Genomic DNA, 20296 nt, shown 5'->3' on the forward strand with positions numbered 1-20296 from the left:
AATACATTAAATGCAATACATAAAATGGCATTCAGCTTGAAAAAAAAAGTATCAACTACAACCAGTGGCATAGGTATCAGGTATGCTGGTTACATTTTTCTCAAAAATTATGACCACCACTCAACAAATTTTTTTTTGACATTCTTGAATTAATGATTATAATTTGAACGAAAGAGGTCTCTCGAATTTTTGCATACCTAGCTTTTACCATTTTGATACAATTTGGCAATTTGTAAAGACGATACATTTAAATTTAAAAATATACAGGATGTTTCACATTAACGTAACAAAAATGAAAAAGTGTTTTTCCTAACCTAATTTGAGAATATTAGTTATGTCATATAAACAAATGCTCTTGAAGATACTGTTTTTAAGAAACAAGGTGTTAGGTACATTTTTCAAAAAAGTTGTATGGTGTTTCATCATAGTATAGTAATTTTGAGCACTTTTTATAAAATCATTTATACATTTTGCATTTATCTACACGTTATCTTTACAAATTGCTAATTTGTACCAAAACGGTAAAAGCTATACAAAAAGACCAAGAGATAATTTTTTCGTTCAAAATAAAACTGGCTTGAGTAGAGACTTTTAATTTTTATACTATAAATCTCATTTTGTTCCTATATTGTGAGCACTATATTCAGTTTCAATGTTTTCATTTGTCCAGCAGATATTTAGGGACACTTATAATATCCATTTTTACTTCCTAAATTTTTCATGGATAAAGTTCGGAACACCCTGTATATGATTTCTTCTCATAAGAATTTTAGACATTTTTAGCCTTGATTTGGATAAGAATAATACCCTTTGAAATAAAATAAAACTACATTTTTGTTTGACGACAAATTTTTACTAATCTGTGTCATGCTATAATGAGATTGGCAGGTGCTTGTCGTCGAGACAAACTTTCTAAAATTACCGTAAATGGTGTGAGGAACAAAAATTATTTCAGACTTATCAAGATTCCCAATTCTAAATAGAAAAATTTAATTCTCAGCAGTAGCAAACAAAGTTTAACCCAGTTGAGATTTATCGCAAATACTTTTACTAAAGGACGAAATCCAAGCTTTTGTTCAATATAAAAATTAAAAATACATAATTCGGGAGGTCAATATTTTTGCGAAAAAAGTGATTTAACTGCATTCAAAAGTTCTTTTAACACATAACATAAAAGTATTAAAAAAATGTCGTGTGTGGACATTGATAGTAAAAATAAAATCTTTTTTTTTTTGGTATTTCTGCTCTACGTAAATTTCGTAGAATCTCTATGTAAATTTGAGCACATTGCCGTAGTGCTGAAATACAAAAGGAATTCAGTGGCACTCAGATCTGCTGATTTGGCTGTCACCCTCTCATTTCCAACTCTTTTTGACCTAAAACAGTTATCGATATCAGCTCACCTGGGGCTCCAATCCTGCCAGGGAAGCGTAAGCGAGAGACTGGGGAATCAGAGTGAGCCCGACGGTGATGCCGGCCACCAAGTCCGATATGGCCTTGTCGACGTTATAGTCGCCAGACCATTGTAGAAGCGGTGCATATTTTCGGAAGTAGTTCCAAGGTTTCCTCATTGTACGATCATCTACGCTTCATGGGCCAGTAACTTGCGGGGTATCTCATCAGATTTCTGCAAAAAATGCGATCGTGGTCCATAATTTCATTAAATCAATGATAGGCCATTCGAATCTTCAATTTTGCATGAAAAACTTGTGTTATGCCATTTACAAAGTAATAAACTGGATCTAGAAGTACTGAACAGGATTACGAACAATATACAGGATGCTTTGATCGAGGTGGCACAAATAATATCTGTTAGTTTTAGCCCAAAACCATCAACATTATGAACTGTTGATATACTTGTTTTGAAAAAGAGCTCAGAAACACAACTTTGTTCCATTATTATAGTTAGCTTTTTTTTATAAGGATTGTTTTACCATAAATTTATTGCTTGTTGTTTTTCTGCTTATGTAGGATTTTAGAAAAACTTGCTATAGATTTATCGTCTTTTGTTTTCAAAGTACAGAGCATAAAAGTATTTGTTTTTAAGGAATTTTGTTAATATCTTCAAGTGTACTCAATATGTACTGCAATATAGTAGATTCTAAAAAGTTGTTTACAGTTATTTTAATAGTCGATATAATTTTACAGTCTACAAAAATTAAACACATTTATAAATATATTGTACACTTATTTAAAACTTTTAGTTTTTTATCCCGGTCTAAAAACTTAATCTCGAAAAAGTTATGACATAGAATATTCCAGGATTGTAGCATAAAAACGATTTTTACAATAAAAAAATCACATAGAACCAGGGTCTTTTAATACATTTGAAAAGCAATATGTTTCCATTACTTTTGGATATGTACATAAAATTATTTAAAAAAATTACTTCATCTCCTGGTATTTTGAAAAAAAACGACAGAACTATAAGTTCAAAAATTATTAATTTTTTTATGTTCTATTAGGCATTCCTAGGGTTTGGTATGTTTTTCTGAAACACCCTCTATGTGAACTATTCATATAAAAATCTATACAAGTGCTAAGTTCTAAAATTTATTTAATCAGAGAAATGTTTAATGTAAATGTAATTAAAATCACGGATTTTTTGCAGCCACGTACTACAGTATGTAGGAGTATATTTCTTATTGGCGATTATTATTATCACATTCAAATACGACAACAAAAATTAATAATGGGTGAGTTTCTAGAAACGATAAGCCAAATATTTAAGCATTAATTAGAAACATATAGGTAGGTACGTTGGCAAATAAAATGATTTGTTTTCGTATAGCGAATATCCTTCAGAAACCGTAGTGTAAAATTTTATATGTAAATTTATAGCTGTTTCTAGTAACACATAATTTGTTGACAATGCCTTATCGGGGCCTGTTACAAATTGGTTTTTAAAACTTCTCAATATTGAATGGAGATAACAGAATAAATATTTGTCTCATTTATTAATGCCTTACGAATGATTAGACATGTTAATCTTATACTATATTTGTGCCTACCAATTTTATATTACTTTGAAATTTTATTTTATTTCTTTATTTAAAAATTTGTAACAAATAATATATTTTTTCTAAAAGACAATCCTTTTTTAAGAAATATAGAATAATTGTTTTCTGAGAGCATTGTAATATCAATATATAGATAATTTTTAACGGTTATTGAGCATATTGCAAATAAAACGGATATATCAAACAATAACAGATGTATTTCTGTAAATCAATAAATGTACAAAAAATGCATTGTTTGTATCGCTAGTGAAATGAAATGGTATTTTCGTTGCAAGGCTGCCGTAAACTTCAAAACCATAAATATGAATCATTATTCATTCTTTGTTTCTATTCATGACACCATTTTTTAAATAAAATATATCTCCTAACTTTTAACAGTAGCAATTTTTTTCACATATCCACAAAAAATACACATGGCCATGTTTGTAACCTTATTTACCATTTTAAAAGTGATGATATTTCCCAATATCTATTAAAAATTAAAAATGAACAAGTACCTAATAAAGACTATTTAAAATATTTTAAGCAATTTATGTTAAAATTAAGTGTGTATTACCCAAGCCGAATAAAAAATCATTGCTTTTGAAACCTGTATGCAATGAAGTCGATTAAGGAAAAAAACTACTGTATATTAATATTTTGCTAACAGTTAGACATAGACATAATGTTTATTTTAAAATGTTTCAATTAAGGTTTTTGTAAAATTATAACAGACCGAATTAGGCAATTTTAGTAACTATTAGATAAAATAAGGGAAGTGTATTTTTTATTAATTAACTTTGTTTATCTCATATCAGCATCGAATAAAACTATAATAACATGTAGTTATTTGTTGATAATATGCGTTGCTCCCACTGACTATTACTTTTAAAGATATTTTCAATGTTAATGCCTTAATATATTTGAATTAAACAAATCAAATTCTTTGAAATTAAAAAAATATCAATACCACCAATAATCAGACTTACCTAATTATAAAAAATTGTATCTAGCCCAATCTTTAGCTTATTACCCATTTGAATTTTGTTTACATGAATGAATTTCCTGATTTTGTGAATATAGTTCAGATATTAATTATTATTATCGTTACCAAATGTAGGGAAAATACCATATTTGACTAATATTTAATATCTATAAAGCTATACTATCTATACTAATATCTATATATCTATACTAATTTTGCATTGACATTGACTTTCATGTTCTTTCCTAGAGCATGCAAATTATGTTCATAAAAGAAAACAATTGGTTACGCAACTCGTTCTGCTTCTGTAAACTACTTGTTTATATTATACAAATATATCATTTCAAGTCAGTCGATGGCTTATTTAATCCTATTATCACAATAGGTAATTTTATTAATTTTATTGCATATTCTGGAATACCACTTAAACCTGCATAATAATCTTCAATGTTTTAAAGTCGTTAACTTTCAAAATTTATGTTGTTTGACAGCATCAGCGAATAGTACAAAAAATTAATATGCATATTAGAAAATACATGGGGAATTACCGCAATTTTTTAAGCTGTTGATTCACATTCAATTATAATGGGTTGTCGAGCAGATAATCCATCTCTATGATTTAAAAGTGAAGATGGGGATATTATGTAAGTAGGTAAGATAAATAAATTAAAATTTAATTTGATGAATGGAAGTTGACGATCACGGAAGTAAAGTACCTAATAGAAACTTACTTAGTTATCGAAATAGATTTGTATGAAATCCGGCAACAATTTATCGTAAATATTATTGTAAATATGTCTCCTTCATTTATATATAGTTTCATTGAAAAATAATATTAATAAGTTTACAAATGCAAAGTATATCTGACAACGAGATGATAAACTTATGGATTAAAAACAGAAAAATACGAATATTTATTATAAAAAAAATTAACACCTTAGTTTTCGACCTTATTTAAAACTTCCCAACCGATATTTTGGCGATTTTTTCGAACAGTGATATTTTATTTTATGATGTCATAAGGGTATAAACCACTATCGTGTATACATATATTAACTCGGTATAACATATAATTCAATAAAAAAATATGTATACATTTAGTTTTTCATTTATATCAGATAGGAATTCACACAACTTTGCCCTAACCATTTTTTTTATATTTGCAGTACAAAATTTAGACACCCATTAGTTACGATCACAAATATGTATAAAATTGTAGATGCCAAAGAAAAAATTTTTAGGTTTTCGTTACATATTTATTCCAAAGCATCCAGAATAATTTGAAAAAAAAAAATATTCAGCTTTAGATACAGCATTATTATTACCTCAAAGTACTAAATCAACTCAAAAATATTCTAATACAGTAAAAAGGCCTAGTTTAATATCGAACTTTTATATTTCTATGAAAGAGAATTAAGTGGCTAAGCGAGAAAAATATTCTTAGCGGTACTTACCACTTCCAAAATAAAAGTTACACTATTTTGACCAAATCGAGTTGACTTGACTTGCTCAAAAAGAACACTTCCTCACATAAGTAAGTGCGAAATTGTAATGTGAAGAAGAAAACACCGTCTCGTGGGTTAGAATTCCTTTCCCCAAATGTTATCACTAACCAAATATGTTGACCGAATTAGCTATGGATGAAACCATCTCTCGCCGGTAGTAATTTGTTATTAACAGAAACGGTCAAGTGTAATTCCCAACGCTGTACACTTGTAATTTGCAATAACAATGTCGATTCGATTTTCAAGGTGTATACAGGGAGTTACCGATATAGAATGTTTGCGGAAGTTGTTTGTCATTTGATTTGATCAATGTAAATAGGGCATTCCAAGCCAAGTCACTGAAATCGTGACCGGACCATTTTTAATTTTCCTGATTTTTTGGTATTATTTAGTACCTATTTAGGGTACTTTTCACGANTACCGATATAGAATGTTTGCGGAAGTTGTTTGTCATTTGATTTGATCAATGTAAATAGGGCATTCCAAGCCAAGTCACTGAAATCGTGACCGGACCATTTTTAATTTTCCTGATTTTTTGGTATTATTTAGTACCTATTTAGGGTACTTTTCACGATTTTTTGTCAAATTTTTATTTCGACCTGTCAAGAAGTTATGAGTATTTGAATATTTGGGGAAAAAAATTCCATGAACTTTTTTTTCCATTTTGTTCATTTTGAGATGCATTTTTATCTAAAAATAATACAAAAATGATACATTTTTCTTCGAAAAATTCTCAAAATCATGTTCCAATATGCAAATTTATATGAGATAGGGTCCAGAGCAGGATATTTTTTATTCTATTTTATTATACAAATAAATCGCTATGATTAATTACAAAAATACCATATTTTTAAAACTACTTCTGCTAATTCTAAATATCTAAATTATTATTAACTAAATATTCCGATTTATTTTTTCAATGTTAAAAAGTTTGTTTTCCATAAAGTGTTTGACGTAGATTGATGAAAAATGGAGTAATGACTAAACAAATTATAGAAAAAATTACGCCGAGTAGATGCACAAATCTGTCAACCTATGTCAAAGTCCTTGGCAGATATCATCACTAAAAGCTTCAGAATTTCGACTCCACTGAATATTTTAGAATTCGGATAATGTTAATTTTATTTTTGATGTTGAGAAAAAAGTATGTTCTGTTTTATTCGAAAAATTAACCATTTTTAAAATTTAAAATAATACATCGACATTATTGAATAAGTCCAAATAAACTCCAAAATTATTCGTTAAAAAAATGTTTGTTTGGTTTGTTACAGTAGTTCCGATAAGAGAACTTTATTGGCTCATTTTTTTCTTGGAATCTCAACAAATATCGTACGGACTGGTATATTTTTTCGAAAATTCATTACCTTTAATTTAATTTTAGATGTTTACAAACAATCTGATAAAATTGCAAAAGAACTTTTCAAAATATTTTTTGGGTTGTGTCAAATTTTTAATACGAATTTTCTATTTCAATAAATGAATCTACGTTTACACATTTATTGTCAGATTTAAAGATATTTATAACAGTTTATATTTATGCCTTAGTTTAAGTTCAAGGAAAACTGCAACCGTTATAATTAATTTTGCCAGTTGCGTAAGTTACGCAATATAAAATTGCCCAATTATTGGAAGTTCGGCGTATTTTTATGAAACAGGTATTTTCTACACACACTCTTAAAAAAGTAAAAAATCGCATAGTTTAAGCATACATTAATTCCTCTGGAAAAGCAGGCAAAAAATATTTATATAAACTTCCTTTGAAAATGCATCTTTTCACAAATTTTTTGAAAAATACTTCAAAACGCGCAAAGAGGATGACTTTTACAAATCTTTGAACTACCCTCGTTGTTCTCGGACTAAGTTTTGTGGGAGCGACACACTTCAGAACCTCTAGACTCACTATCGATTGATATCGGCTTTTTGCTGGTTCTAAGGTCGTTACGAACGGAAGCGCTCCTCAGAGAATGGTGGTCTTTTGAGTGGTTCCATGCTGGCCTCCGTAACTGGTCGCATCTGATACTTCTAAACATTAAATTGTTCTTCACTGCCGGCACCATTGCCTGAGGAGCGGCTGCATCCGTAGCGGCTTTAGTGCCAACAACAGGAACCGAAATGAATAATGAATCGAGTGCAGGTCCACCCCCACAGAGCCTAGCCCGAGAACAACAAAGCCATGCCAAAGATTCCCACGGAAATGCAAAGTAAGTCTGTAATGACAGCATCCAGTTACATAGGCCACGGGGGACAATACTTTTCATATAAACTAACTGCTAGATCTATTTTTTTTAAACAATTGTGAACTTTATTACAACAGCACATTTACAAAAAAAATACTCTAGTCAAATTTTCAGATATTTTTATATTTTGATGTAAATTGCTTAATGATATTACAGTTTCTTTTTGTTTTGCAAAAAAATACTGTTTTTTCAAAAGAATTTTAATGAATGGGCTAACACAAAGAAGTAAGTAAATCTAAAGAAGGTTAAAATACAAAAATAATAACGGACATTAATTAAACATACAAATATGTAAACATAGTTTAACAATATTATAGTAAATTTTGAAAAAAAAAGAAAACCTTGACGGTTAGATTTGAGGGTTGTTTTCGGTGTGCAGCAAAATGAAACTCTATCAACGGTAAAAATAAAAGTATTTTTATTGAAAACAAAGTGTAGTGAAAAGAAATATTGTCGGGGCGAGTGTTCGCTGAAGAGTCCTTTTTGTGGAGTCGCTCGCAGGTATATGTATTCAGACCCTCACGCCAATCTGCCGTAGTCCTTTTCCTGAACCGTAGTCTAAGTATGTGTCCCGCTTGCAACGGTTAGACCGGTCTTGCGTCAGGCTGGTGCTCTTAACATGATACTTAAGATTTACACAGATTTAAAGACTATGCAAATGAAATCAGAAAGAACAATTTTCAGATAAGAAAAACTGTAGTTTCTTCTATGAAAATTCTCTATATTTTTTTCGTATTTCAGGCAAAATCAAGTAAGCCGTACAATCAATCAACTTCATTTACGAGTATATTCGATTTTTATTAAACAATTCTCTGTCATATATACAAAGCCAAACAATATTTCAACCGTTTTAATAAAAAAAAATAATAAATACTAATATAATATTCACAAAAAAATATAGGTATCACAGTCTTCTAAATAATCTCACACTCTAGTGATGCTACCTGTAAACAAATTATATCGTCACATAAATATTTCTTTTTCATAATTACAAGTATTTACCCTCAAAAACGTCTTCTAAAAGTCCTCCTCTAAAATTCTCACTCAGTTTCGCATCGATGCCAAGGATAGACTCTCTCACGGATTTCTTGAAATTGAAGAAAATCAGTTTCTGATTCCTTCCTTCCAGTTCATCCTTCAAAGAGTGGAAACTCTGCAATGATAGACAGATGTCAATAGCTGGAGAGAACGTTATTAAATAAAGTTTAGGATACATTTACACTGGCTTGAATGATCATCGCGATTGAAAACTGAATATGTAAACAGTGATTGGATGACTGGACTATATGCAACATTTTTCGCGAATTCCATAACTGGTGCTTCTGTTTTGTGACTACATTTCGATCTTTTTCTTTAGGGTAATTGTTGTTGTAAATAATTGTATTTTTTAGAATTTCACGATTTCAAAAGTACGTCCACAACATAACCATAAATAACATCATTCAAAATTCAGGTGACACACAGTTTTCAATTATTTATTCAATGACCGTTGAAGATACAAGCTTCAAACTGGGTTCAAAGCAGTTCTCTTCAGATAAATTTTTAACAAATTTTAACCAGCGAAATTAGAATTTTTTTGTGGTGTAGATAATTTGATATCCAAGTTTCAATGTCGCTGATTACACTTCACTCAAACGTTACAAGTTGGGTCACTTTAGCCATTTTAAACTCTCTAGTATTACTCATCAAAATTTATTTTTTACATTCCTTTTTTGAAGGGAAGAATCGTTTCAGCACAGAATAATCTGTTCTTTAATAAACTCAAAATACTTCTTCTTACCTTTGCCACTGTAGCGTCAATATTCCCCACGTATTCTCCATTCAAAACAACTGCTACGTCTTCTCCACAACACGTCTCCAAAATTTTCTCTCTGATGTGTTCAGCCGCCGCATAGTGTAATCCTGTTTTGGAGGTGACCACGAAACCATCCCCGTGAGCGGTGGAGATCTCTTCTATCTGTAACTTTGGCCGGGCGGTAGCATACAGGACGAATATCATGTTGGTTGCAATGCCGATAAAAATGCCATATTCGAGACTAAGGAACAGAGAGCTGCTGATTGTGATAATCAAGGGGATCAGGTCAGTCTCTGAAACAAAGTAATGTTTCATTAGAATTCGTTGTCATTAAAATCGGATATTGGATAATACAAGTAGAAAATGCAACTTATATTGTGCATCCATAATCCAGTACGGAAATTGTGCTGTTCATTTCGCTTAGTGTTCCTATATGTTTAGACTGCGCGCGCGCTCTTGTAACCCTCAACTTCTAGCGGAGGCGTGTCAGTGCGTGTCATAAGCATACAAGTGGGAAAAACGTGTTATTATTTTCACATTTTAATTATTTTAGTGATTCCAAAAAGCTTGTCAATATGGAATTATGTACGGGTGTTAGTGGCCAATCAGGGTGTTGGTGAATTTAATATGTCGGTAAGTGATGCCGTGGAAATGTGCAGTTCTTTAGTAAAGGCGTGTCAGAAATGTTTATTGTGCGTCAAAAAATGACAAAAGTATAAAAAAGGAAAAGGTCGGTCATATGGCAGGAAAAAATAAACAGTGATGTTAAATATTTGCTTGTCCCGACTAGTTTTACTATATGAAGTGAATTTTCGTTACTTGTAACGAATTCGAAAAAGTGTACAAACAGAAAAAAACAAAATTGTATTGTGGCGTACTTTGGAAAAATAATACCTCATACCTCCGAAACAATTTATTATCTCTATAAAACGTGGATGAGGAGACGATGTTAAAAGTATAATTAATTTTAAGGAGTAGCACAAAAAGAGAAAACCGAATACATGAAATATGTAGTGGGTGAAGTGACTAAAGCTCGCGGTGTTAGTCTTCTTCTATTGCCACCGTGAGCTGGACCCTACTGAATTAATCTCGACGAATATAAAACTTATGCCTAAAAGAAAAAAATGAATTGCAAAAATAAGTTGTGATAGAATCACTTATCATACCTTTAAGTGACACTGTGATATCGGTAGTGCCGGTGATAATGATAGCGATAACAGTCATTAGTAATTTAATTCGATTTCAACTAATACTTACAACGGTTATATCTATGATATCGACGGTTTATCTAATTTTTCAGTGATTTTACTGATTTTGTGTCGCGGTACTGTTATAATACTACGTAAATATAAGACCACTTGCCCAGTTACTAAAAGTGCTAGTTATGTTACATAATAAAAAACGAAGACAGAAGTGTACGCAGGTGACAGTAGGTCATCCTTGCATATGAGCGACAAATTGCTGAATTTAGTATAAATAAAAAAGTACCTGTCTACCTATTAGATATTTGAAAATGCCAAGGTAAAATCTACTAGTTTGTACCAAATTCGACATATCTTTTTGTTGTTCTATATCTATCAATTTTTGGAACCCACTAAAATGGTACGCCCATGGAATCGTACTCCCCACACGCCTTACCCGTACTACGAATAAGTCACAGTTTACTATTTTGGTACTGAATTTGATTCAATTTTTCTTTCCAATCAATAGTTATGCATATTTTTGTTTAATTCGCAGGGATAGCGAAATGTAAGTTGTTATTGTTTCTGGTAAAACTATGTGTTCTTAATTTTATTTTGTCAACTTTGGTATTCTAGAACCTACTTTTTGTCCTCCAAAGTAATGGAAAGGCCTCAAATTCGCACAAATAGAACATGGCGACTATGATCACACCAGCAAGGGTCGCTTTGGGGATGTAGGCGAATCCTGAAGTCAGAAATGCCAACGCAAGCAGAACCATGATCCCAGTGACAATTCCGCTGACGGTTGTTTTTGCTCCTGACGCGTGATTCACGGCTGTTCTAGTGAAAGACCCAGTGATTGGCATCGACTGCACGAAAGAGGACATCACGTTGGACAGTCCTAACGATATGAACTCTTGAGTCGCATCCACAGAACGGCCTTTAGCTGAAATAAGTTTGTTAAGTGAATCGGTTAAAGTAAAGTTTCCTGTTGAAACTTACAGAATGCCTTTGCTATGGCAATGTGTTCTACTACTGCTATAATTGGAGTTGAGGCTAGAGAGGCTCCATATGTTTCCACAACATCGAAGAAGCTGTAATATGTTCCGTTGTACGTGATGCTGAAAGGCGGGAGTTTAAATGGTGGCAAACCTTGCTCTACCGATCCTGAAATCAGAAGTTAGATGGTAGTTCGTTTCAGTGATAGATTTTTTGCTGCAGCAAAACAGAGTCCGAGAATGTGACTTTTTTTATGAGGTACACATACCTACTATTGTTCCGCTGATCGTTCAAAAATCCAAAGAAAATGTTAAAAACAAATCACTAATTTTATGTATTGCAATTGATGCCTCAAAATGCTTCAAAACTGGTTGAACCAGTACTACCACATTGAATATACCTCCAAAAAAATGAACACTAAAATATGAATCATTTCATGGATTATAGCAAGGACAAAAATATGAGCTCTTTCTTGAAAATTGTAAAGGCGTAATTTATAAAGCACTGTTACTGACCATCAACTGTTAAATACTGACCATCAACCATTGCAATTAAGCACCATGTTGACATCTAAATTTCTGAATATTAATTCCTTATTGGAAAGGAAAACTGATGATAACAAGACCAAAAAGATTTTAGCTGTGAAAGAAGTCGAGGAATCCATTCTAGAAGCTTCAGATAAAGAATAGTTAATAAAGGTGTTACAAAACATGAATTTTGATTTGGTGTACATGTCACTTCTCTAATTTTATAAGTTGCTTCATTATTTGGTATTTGTGGTGTCTAAGCTTTTAATCAATCGTACCTTATCTGAAAACCAAGAGACTAAGATCATTTGAGCTTGAAAATGTGCTTGAATGTGAAAACCAAAAAATATAAACCGTGATTTTCCTTCGAATACCAGATCGGGAAGGGTTATAGACAGAAAATAAAAATTCATCTATTTTGAAAATACTACAAGATTGCCATACGGAAAGGAATTTTCCTAACAGTTATTTTTCAACAACTATAGGTACCGTACGAGCCTAAAGTATGGAATAAATACAGTAAAAACGAAACAAATTTTTTTTTGAGAAAAATCCTCGAACCCGTCGATTTTTAATTTAAAAAATACATATTTTAGCATAAAAGGCGATTTTCAACCGTCATTTGTTTTCGAGTAATGACGTCATCGACATTTTTTTTAAATAGCAACCCCCTATTTTTTTCTTGATTCTGAAAGATCGTTTCATTCTCAAACGGACAGTATTAAAATCTTACCATCTTACATAGGAAAGTTTTCGAGTAAATCACGATTGAATGTTAGAAAACCCAAATCAATTAAAATAAAGCAAAAACGTTATCAAATTTAGTTTTTCGAAATGCCTGAAGTTTTTTTTATGGATCACGTAGATGTAAATCTTTACAAAGGGTCACTGTCATACGGACTTTCTAAGTATTGTAAGCGATATAAAAATTATTGAATTTAAAAGTATTATGGCACATTTAACTGTCACACAAAGAATTGAAATTTTAATTCTTATCGGATGCGGGGATAAGACTAGAACGCAGCAGGAAGTTGGCGATTTATTTAATGAAAAACATCCAGATCGCCGTATCAGCCAATCAACAGTCAGTAAGATAGAATCTAAATTTAGAGAAACTGGCAATGTTGTAGATATTCCAAAACCTGGACTTTCAAGCGTTAGTGAAGATCACAGACAACATTTTGATAAGTATGGTAGATAATCCTCATAATACTTCTCGATTGGTTGCATTAAACAATGAAATTAGTCAGACCACAGTGCTACGTATCCTGAGGAATGAAAAATATCATCCCTACAAAGTTGTGCAGGAACTCAATGAAGACGATCCCGATCGCTGCTTACACTTTTGTGAAATTATGATGGATTTATGTCAAGTAAATAGAGATTTACACCTGTAAATACTTTTTTCAGACGAGGCCACGTTTTGTCTCAATGGTACAGTGAACCGTCAGACTTGCAGGTATTGGAGTCGGGAAAATCCTCATTGGATGGCAGAGACACACAGCCAACACCCACAGAAATTAAATGTGTGGGCTGGAATAGTTGGCAACAGAATAGTAGGGTCTTTCTTCTTTGAAGGAATCCTTACAGGAGAGAGATATTTAGACTTTTTACAAAATGACCTTGGTCCAGCGCTTGCAGTAATTTTTTCTAACGATAATGACCCTGATATTTCCGATTACACCATATGGTTTCAGCAAGACGGTGCACCTCCACACTATGCACGCCCTGTTCGAGATTTTCTGGACAATTGTTTTCCTAGGAGGTGGATCGGCAGACGAGGACCGATAGAATGGCCTGCGAGATCGTCAGATCTTACTCCCCTGGACTATTTCTTATGGGGCTACTTAAAGTCCAAAGTGTACGTTAATAGACCACATAATTTAGAAGAACTCCAAAATTGTATTATGGATGAAATACACAGAGTTACNAGATATTCCAAAACCTGGACTTTCAAGCGTTAGTGAAGATCACAGACAACATTTTGATAAGTATGGTAGATAATCCTCATAATACTTCTCGATTGGTTGCATTAAACAATGAAATTAGTCAGACCACAGTGCTACGTATCCTGAGGAATGAAAAATATCATCCCTACAAAGTTGTGCAGGAACTCAATGAAGACGATCCCGATCGCTGCTTACACTTTTGTGAAATTATGATGGATTTATGTCAAGTAAATAGAGATTTACACCTGCAAATACTTTTTTCAGACGAGGTCACGTTTTGTCTCAATGTGAACCGTCCGACTTGCAGGTATTGGAGTCGGGAAAATCCTCATTGGATGGCAGAGACACACAGCCAACACCCACAGAAATTAAATGTGTGGGCTGGAATAGTTGACAACAGAATAGTAGAGCCTTTCTTCTTTGAAGGAACCCTTACAGGAGAAAGATATTTAGAGTTTTTACAAAATGACCTTGGTTCAGCGCTTGCAGTAATTTTTTCTAACGATAATGACCCTGATATTTCCGATGACACCATATTGTTCCAGCAAGACGGTGCACCTCCACACTATGCGCGCCCTGTTCGAGATTTTCTGGACATTTGTTTTCCTAGGAGGTGGATCGGCAGACGAGGACCTATAGAATGGCCTGCGAGATCTTCAGATCTTACTCCCCTGAACTATTTCTTATGGGGCTACTTAAAGTCCAAAGTGTACGTTAACAGACCACATAACTTAGAAGAACTCCAAAATTGTATTATAGATGAAATACACAGAGTTACCCCAGAAATAATTCATAATGTGCAAGAAGAATTTCTACACAGACTTGCGTATTATCAAGATATCGGTGGGTGGCAATTCGAACACTTAATTTAGGTAGAAAACTTAATGAATTGTATTTGCTTGACATAGGAATTGTTATTTTTTTAATGAATAAAATTTACGTTTTCTAACATTCAATCGTCATTTACTCGAAAACTTTCCTATGTAAGATGGCAACATTTTAATACTGTCGGATCGACAATGAAACGATCTTTCAGAATCAAGAAAAGAAATAGGGGGTTGCTATTTAAAAAAAAAATGTCGATAACGTCATTACTCGAAAACAAATGACGGTTAAAAATCGCCTTTTATGCTAAAATATGTATTTTTTAAATTAAAAATCGACCTGTTCGAGGATTTTTCCCAAAAAAAATTTGTTTCATTTTTACTAAATTTATTCCATACTTTAGGCGCGGTATTGCACTATTGACTTTATTTACACGAAATTTTGTCAGAAAAATGCCAAAATTTTTCAACGATCAGCGGAAAATAGAATATAAACATTTTTCTAAAAATAGCCGAAAGCTTGGAAGAAAATATTATTAATAAGACATTGTAAATACCTGTCAATGAAAACAAAGAATATCCTTTCTTGTGGTAAAAATAGGCAATTACTGAACTGGTTACAACGACAATAGCATTTCTAGATAGGCAAAATATGTATATGAACCTCCCAATGTAGTTTTTCCTTTTCGACCAGTCCTTTCGGTAAGAAAGTGTACCGTATCTGTTACCTATTTCCTAAAACAGAAAGATGGTTTTTATAATACTCGCGTTATTTTTTTGTTGTTGTTAGATACTAAAAATATTGATTTATCAATTAATCTACCTTGACTATGAACAAAAATACGATAGTGATGCACCCCAAAACCAGATCCCACTTCTTGAACTCCGACCCGTGTTTTATCACAGTCCTCCAAGATCCTAAGAAGGAATCATTATTTCCCTTGATTCCCAAAAGAGTTTTTACTTGGGACGAAGCGATCTCGATAGCAGCGGCAGTTGTGAAGGCGGCTGTGACTGGGTAGGAGAAAAAATCCACGACAAATCCTAAAAGAAAATGTTAATTGCAAATATTTTTCTTCTACATTGTTAGTTTTTGGTTTCTGAAGTTTTTCCACTGAATGGACTAATATACTCAGGGAGAGGTGTATTTTGATGACATTTTTACCTAAATTCATCAGTCCTGCTAGGAAAATAAAGCATCCCGTCATAAAGCACATCAGGACAGCTCCCTCTGACCCTAGAGCCGACACTGTGCTTTTTGACATAAGCGCCATGATGGCGGTGGGTCCTATGTTTATAATTCTGCAACTTCCAATAACGATGTATATGAAACACCCCATACACCCACTGTATAAACCGTATTGCGTTGGTAGTCCTAGAATTTAACACTTTGTTGGTTAAAATGATTAAAATTTGGTCAAAAAATTTACCTGCAATCACTGCATACGCTATTCCCTGCGGTATTTCCGTCAGACTCACTGTGAAGCCGGCCAGCAGATCCTGCAAAAATAGTCCTAGAGTATAGGTTGGCAGCCATCCAATTATCGGTATCCTTCTTTTCAGAACTTGTTTCACCTTGATTTTCTTCCTGGCTTTGATAACTGAAAGAATTATCGTGATTCATTTGGAAGAAAGCAGATTTACATTTAATTCCTTGTCAATCAATCAATCAATTGTAACATAATCTATAAGTGGTACTTAAGATTTCCAGATAAGTCGTTACGGGAAAATGTTGACCAAAGTTGAGTACATGATGTGAATTCATACATTTTTTTAAGTAGGGGCATTGATCTTGCCTCTTATGAATGTATATGGGATTCCTTTAAATGGATGTTTAGCTACAAAATTTATATGTGCAGTAAAAATCACGTTTTCATTGTAAATACACGTAAGTAAATTTTATAACCAAATCAATGTCACGAGAACAAAATTCAAAACGCAATAATTTTATAAAAATGTGCAAACATAGTAAAATGTCTGTATTTTTTGATAAATTTAGTTTCATATTATTAATGTCCAATTAATTCCAACAAATCCTATCAAATGATGTCAAATGACATTCTTTGATACTAGAAATCTAGGTATGCAAAGGTCTTCCAACTTCACAGAAATGATTCCTAACTGCTGGTACTGAAAGTATGAGTGAAGTTATTTTGCTGTTGAATTTCGAGTGATCTTTAGATTTTAACAAATAAAACAGTTTTAGTTAGTTCAGATATGTGAGAATGAGAATAATTGTGTAAAAATCGCACCATTCGTTGTAGATACTACGCAATTCTAAGTAGGGCGAACAAAAAGTTATGCACAAACTGATACCGCTGCGCAGATTGGATTCTGCTGTCAAATATATACGTAGTATTGATTTCAGTGACATAATTGAATATTTTTGCTGATGATACCGTTTTGAAACTTTACTATTGTTTATTGTATAATATCTTTTGTAGTCACAAAAATTAAAGGATAAAAAAATCCTAAATTTTTAGGTGATTTTCAAAAGGCTGTAACTTGAAAAATGGTCGTAGAGCAATAGAAGAGCAAGTTGAAGCTTGAAATTTCTAGTTTCAGGATTTGATAGTCGGAAATTGTTATCGTCGACCACGTTTAAGAATTCATAAAAAATGCAGCGAACATTTTTTTTCCAAAATATTTACTTCCCATTCAAAGGGTCCACGGACTTCAACATTTTTTTGGGCAATCCTACCTGTCAGCGCTTTTAGTTTGATTCACCCTCTTCAATTTGAGGTAATCAAGAGCTTTGTTCAATTTCGGAAAAGTTAAATTTTCCAGTGAAAATGTCCAAATATGGGTCAAAACTGAATTTTTTCCTAAATTTTGTCCAAATATATCATTTTCGTAGTATTTTGAGGCGTCGAACACGATACCATTAGTAAACTTTACCCATGACCTCGATATCTCTCAGAAAATTCACTATTTTGATGAAAAATTGGCCTAAATATGGGTCAAAACTGATTTTCCTAAATTTTGTCCAAATTAGTTTTGACCCATATCTCTTGGGTTTGGACTTTTTTTTGTGTGCCTCGGAAAACAACGATCATATAGAAAATCTAAACAGGGCTTTGAAAACTTCAAGTACCCTCTATAAGACACTCTTATTGTTTTATGATAAAAAAATTTCGATGCAAGAAACTTGATTAAACTTGAGGCAACTTTACAAATAATGACTACATTCAGTATATTTTCGTCTTTTTTACCTTGAAAGTATCCTAAAGAATACCTCAAATTGCTGCGATTTTTCTTTCATTGTGATCCGAATTTTCCATTTTTATTCATTTTCTTAAATTGAAAATCAAGATCCTCAAGAAATGTTAAATATCAGATCCTAAAACTAGAAACTTCATTCAATTTGCCTTACAATAATGTTTCATCAAGTTACAACCTTTTGGAAATCATCTAAAAATTTAGGATATTTTTATCCTTTAATTTTTGTAACTAGTTTGATATATAAAAAATATAATTGTAAATTTAATGACGCCTAAAGATTGTTTTAACATTTAACAAAAATACAAATTTGTAATTGGAATATAGGTATGTTGCATTTCATTAGAAAACTATAACGTGTATTTTGTTTCTATAGAAGACATTTTTAATTCGTAACAACATGCCGGATTTAGTGCATGTCATCTAAAAACATTATCAAGAAATAGTACTGAAAATAAAAGAAACATTTTAGGGATAGGTAGAAGAAGCGATTAAATGTAGAAAAAGTGAAGTTGAGAAACTTATGAACAAAGACAACATTTACTAGATAATTAGCTTAAACAGGGGCAAAGTTGCGTAATCAGCTTCTAAAATCAAGGCCATGCCTCTAAAAAATCAAGGCTAATATGATTAGTTTTCGAAATATTTGCAAAAAAAAAGGATTTTTGGAAATCCGTTTTTGTTTAATTTCAGCCTTGTTTGAGGAGATATTGAAAAACGAAGAACACTTTCTCATGGCCACTTTTTGCCGTCTATCGAATGGCATAATCAATTTTTATATGTAACATTTCGTCTTTCCAGAACCATCATCGACTTCATTTTTTGATATGCGACCCTGGAAATTTTATTACATTTTTTGCAAGCATTCATGACCCCCAATACTGTACTGCCTCAGCCCGAACCAGATTCAAACGTTTTGTCTCGAAAAATTCATCTTCAGTGTATTCGTTCCAAATTTATCTAAATTTTTTTATTTAGGTTTCTTTGTTTATTGAATTATCATACACTGTAAGTGTCGTTAGACCCTGTGAAATCCATCTAGTTATTTAAACTATTACTACACGCGCTACAATAGAACATTTATTATTATTATTAACTATTACCATCACTTGGTCATACATAATTCAATAAGTTGTTGCGTCAAAATTAAAACATTATTACAATTTTAATTTTATTATGACAAATTAATTCTTAAAAATGCATATGAACAACCAACACACCATCTGAATATTATTCTTTAAAAAATTTCAGTAAAGAAAAACATTTTCGTTTTGGCTAAGGTTAAAAATGAAGATCAGCATAATATTATTGGAATTTATTATATCTGTAACTGCAACTGTGAAAGAGCATGTCAGATGTATTTGTATGAATACCCTGAAAAAAATAGATCGGAATTTGTTTAAATTTTGAGCACTCGAGAAGCCTAGAAATAACTATAGTCACGGGAATAAAACTCTAATAATATTTTATTTTAATGTGTAGTGGTAATAGTTTAAATAACTAGATGGATTTCACAGGGTCTAACGTCACTTACAGTGTACGATAATTCAATAAACAAAGAAATCTAAATAAAAAATTTAGATAAATTTAAATTAAATTAAAATACAATATAATTCAATGTTGTGTGAAAAAATTGTGTTGATTTTAAGTGAACATTTTTCTCATTTTTTTTTAACGATGTATGGACTGAAAAATCTTACCTGCCAATTCCAAATCATTTTTCTCAAGGCCCATTTTGAACAGTCACCGAACAAGCACTGGTCGTTGTCTTCACGGCTTAGTTTTATATATCAAATTACGTATCTAATTAATTATCATTTACGTGTACATATAATTTACATTATAGATAAAAAGTATGTAAAATTATCTGTGCAGAAATCTTGATTTTACATTATTCAAGTAATTATTGATATGATAAAACCTCACATACCCTACTTGTGTGTAATTCGAAGTACAATTCCATTATGTAATTAAGAAATGTGAAAAAATTTCATATTTTACATTATAATAATTTCTTAATTGACACGATATACCCCACTTGGTTCTTTATCAGAATTTTATTTTAAACTCTTAAGA

At 31.9% G+C, this 20296-nt stretch overlaps 1 protein-coding gene across 1 annotated transcript; it reads right to left on the bottom strand.

Annotated features, from left to right (window-relative positions):
* Nucleotides 1–8122: 8122 nt before the first annotated feature.
* On the bottom strand, nucleotides 8123–19986 carry LOC108904874 (sodium-independent sulfate anion transporter-like). The gene is made up of 10 exons (XM_018707579.1): nucleotides 19921–19986; nucleotides 16432–16602; nucleotides 16167–16376; nucleotides 15825–16045; nucleotides 15559–15736; nucleotides 11705–11869; nucleotides 11346–11648; nucleotides 9507–9814; nucleotides 8729–8879; nucleotides 8123–8670 (listed from the first exon to the last, which is right to left on the bottom strand). The coding sequence occupies exons 1-10, from the start codon at nucleotides 19952–19954 to the stop codon at nucleotides 8651–8653; spliced, it is 1761 nt and encodes a 586-aa protein (XP_018563095.1). The 5' UTR covers nucleotides 19955–19986; the 3' UTR covers nucleotides 8123–8650.
* Between the last annotated feature and the right edge of the window lie 310 nt (nucleotides 19987–20296).

Source organism: Anoplophora glabripennis, unplaced genomic scaffold (assembly GCF_000390285.2).
Source record: "Anoplophora glabripennis isolate ALB-LARVAE unplaced genomic scaffold, Agla_2.0 scaffold167, whole genome shotgun sequence".
NCBI classification, from domain to species: Eukaryota; Metazoa; Arthropoda; class Insecta; order Coleoptera; family Cerambycidae; genus Anoplophora; species Anoplophora glabripennis.